Source organism: Terrapene carolina, unplaced genomic scaffold, assembly GCF_002925995.2.
Source record: "Terrapene carolina triunguis isolate 2854851 unplaced genomic scaffold, T_m_triunguis-2.0 Scaffold89, whole genome shotgun sequence".
NCBI lineage: Eukaryota > Metazoa > Chordata > Testudines > Emydidae > Terrapene > Terrapene triunguis.
Window position 1 is genome coordinate 31,576,770 of NW_020664440.1, and position 3,120 is coordinate 31,579,889.

Consider the following 3,120-nt stretch of genomic DNA (forward strand, 5'->3'; position numbering starts at 1 on the left):
GCATGGGGGGTGGGGGGGCTGTACAGCCTGGGGGGAGCCCGGCTCCCCGGATAACGTCAGTAGGTGCCCGGGATGGGGGTGGGGCTGTACAGCCTGAGGGGAGGCTGGCTCCCAGGATTCCTGGGGACAAAATGGAACCGGGCATCTCCGCCTCCAGTGCAGTAAACAGCTTGTGAGCCGCACCCAGGAGGGACCTGGGACGGGGGCACTGTGTTATTGCTGGAAAGGGTCTACTGCTTGGAGTGCAGTGTCAGGATTCCTGGGGTCTGTCCCAGCTCTGGGAGGGGACTGGGTCTAGTGGGTTAGAGTAGGGGGGCTGGGTGTCAGGACTCCTGGGGTCTATTCCCAGTTCCCGGCTCATTGGGTAAGCATGGTGCCCTACCCGTGCCTCAGTTTCCCTGCTGTTTGTGTAACCCATGTTATCTTGCTCCCTTGCAGTTGGCGACTCGCAGCTGGCCTCTCTCGCCCCAGGGTCCTGTGGTGAGGCCCCAATGCCCCCTCCCAAGGCAGAGCCCCCTGCAGCTGGGAAGAAGCCACCCGCCTCACTGCCAGCTCAGACGTCCATCCAGAGCACAGACTCCTCCGACCAGTCACCCCTGGGCATGGGATCGTTGTCAGGGGTGGGGCCGGGGGGAGGGCCCCCGCGTCAGCTGCCTGGCAGCTGGCATGCCAGCGAATCAGAGAGTGCGGGCGACACCCCCCTCAGCCCCCTGATCAAGAGCAGCCTGAGCGAGGAGCTGAGCCAGAGCTTCCTGAGCCTGGCGCTGCCCGAGCGCACCATCCTGCGCACCAGCAGCCGCAAGGAGAAGCGCCGCTCAGGCACTGACTACAGGCCCCTGGAGGGGCGGGGTGAGCCCAGCGAGGAGCGCCCCCGCAAGGCTGGTTCCTCCGACAGCTGCTTCAGTGGCACCGACAAGGAGACGCCCAGCACCCTCAGCAGCTACCGCAGTGAGAAGACCAACTCCACCCACCTGGACAGCCCCTCGCTGGGGCCAGCAGGGGACGCGGCGCCGGCCCTGGACACTGGGGTCCTGCCAGACGGCAGCGACACTGACGCCCTGTCGGACAGCGAGCTGCTGCGCTCGCCCGAGCAGGGCCTGCTGGGGGAGCTGAGCTTCGCCAGCCACACAGATGATACCCAGAACACCCTGGCCTCGCTGGAGACGGTGCGGGGCGACGGGGAGCCCTGGGAGGGCCCAGCCGAGCAGGTGGTGCGGCCCAAAGACCTGGCCCTGCTGCGCCCGGGGCACAAGCCAGGGCGCCGGCGCCCCTCCCGCAAGCACGGTGGGGGCAGCAGCAGCTTTGACAGCGGGTACCCGCGGGACTATGCCCCCGTGCGCGCCATCCTGGACAGCAAGGCCTACAGCGAGACCTTCTTTGAGGATGAGGACTCGAGCGATGGCAGCGACCTGAGCCATGCCTCCAGCCTGCCCTCCCAGCACAACTACAGCTCCGACACCTCCTCCAGCACCTCCTGCTACTCCCCGGAGGCTGCACCCCAGCGCCCGCGCCGCACCCCCAAGGCCGAGCCAGCCCCCGAGGTCGCTGAGCCCCCCAAGCGCCCACACTACGCCCAGCGCAGCGCCAGCACGGCCAGCGCCAAGACCCATGCCCGCGTGCTCAGCATGGATGGGGGCAGTGGGGACAGCAAGGCCACTGCGGTGCTCACTGTCTCCAAGTCGGACCTAGAGGCCCGAACAGGGCAGCAGGAGCACTTTCCCCCGCGCCGGCTGGAGTCGGGGGGCAGCACCCGCAGCCAGTCGGCGAACCAGCCTGGTTGGAGGGGGGAGCTGCTGGAGGAGGGGGCCGTCGGGGGAGGTGAGCAGCCGCGGGGGGCCCTGGCTCTGGGAGCCCTGGGAGCTGGGGTGGGGAGTGATGTACCCCTTCCCCCCCCCCCCCACACACAAACATGCACACTGCCCCCACCCCAGCCTTCAGCCCCAGGGTCCTGTGTGTGAGCCCACAGCTGGCATGGAGACCCCCCCAGCCCAGGGACAGAGTGGGATTTAGCCTTTGTGGCCTGTTCAATCTCTGGCCATCCTGCTGAAGGGCTGGGGTTGGTGTGATGGGGCCTCCCGGCCCATTAGGAACCTGGTTGAGACCCAGCACGCTCATCTCACAGATGGGGCTGACTTGTAATCGTTATTGATCTAGAGCTGGATAGGAGCCAGCGCCCTCTGGAGGGGGTCCCCATTAGGTGGGGTACTCTCAGTCCGGGGCTCCTGACAGCTCTCTCTCTCCATTGCAGCTGCCACAGGTGAGGAGGGGAGCAAGCGGGATCGGGCGAGCAGTGTCAAACGCACCCAGGCCATGAGGCGGAGGCACAACGCGGGCAGCAACCCCACACCCCCGTCCTCGGTGATGGGGTCCCCACCCAGGTGACACTTCTCCCCACACAAGACACTGACACACCGGTCCACGCAGATGTTCGCTCAGTCCCACCCCAAACAGCCCGGAGTCTGCTAACAGCATAGCCTGGCCCCATGCCCCAGCCTGGCCCGGGCACCCTGATCCTGACCCACAGCCCCCTGCTGTCCCAGCCCTGGGCTCCCCCCAGCCCTGCCAGTGCCACTCTGTCCTGACCCGCAACCCCCAGCTATCCCAGCCCTGCTCCGCCGTCTTGCTAACACTGCCTCCCCACACTGTGCTCATGGCTGAGCCTTGGCTGGCGCAGCCTGACGCCCCGTCCCCCTCTCTCTGCAGCCTGCAAGACTTGCAACGGGGCCGTGCCTCCTCCCACTCACGGGCGCTTACGCTGCCCTCAGCTCTGCAGTTCGCCAGCTCCCTGCTGCTCCCGCGAGGCGCCATCCACGAGGCCTGCAACTTCGACGACACCTCCGAGGGCGCCGTGCACTACTTCTACGACGAGAGTGGTGAGTGCACTCACTGCCCATGGCTTGCCCTGCCCCCTCAGGGGCCTTGGAGCTTTCGGGGAGGTTACAAAGTGTGGCAATCTAACAGTGCCACTGACCTCCCCCGCCCCCCCCCCCCGCCCTACCAGTGCCCCCAATCCCTATCCACAGCCCCAGGCTATCCCAGCCCTGGGCTCCAGCCCAGCTCTGCCAGTGCCCCTCAATCCTGACCCACAGCCCCCGGCTATCCCAGCCCTGGGCTCCAGCC

The 3,120-nt window shown here is 67.2% G+C and overlaps 1 protein-coding gene across 1 annotated transcript in view; it reads left to right on the forward strand.

Moving 5' to 3' along the window:
- PCNX3 (pecanex 3) overlaps positions 1–3,120 on the forward strand; it is a 26,922-nt gene that overhangs the window by 5,374 nt on the left and 18,428 nt on the right. The window contains exons 6-8 of the mRNA XM_026650387.2: positions 439–1,818; positions 2,249–2,378; positions 2,704–2,873. Coding sequence (XP_026506172.1) covers positions 439–1,818; positions 2,249–2,378; positions 2,704–2,873 — 1,680 coding nt within the window. The remainder of the gene's footprint in view (positions 1–438; positions 1,819–2,248; positions 2,379–2,703; positions 2,874–3,120) is intronic.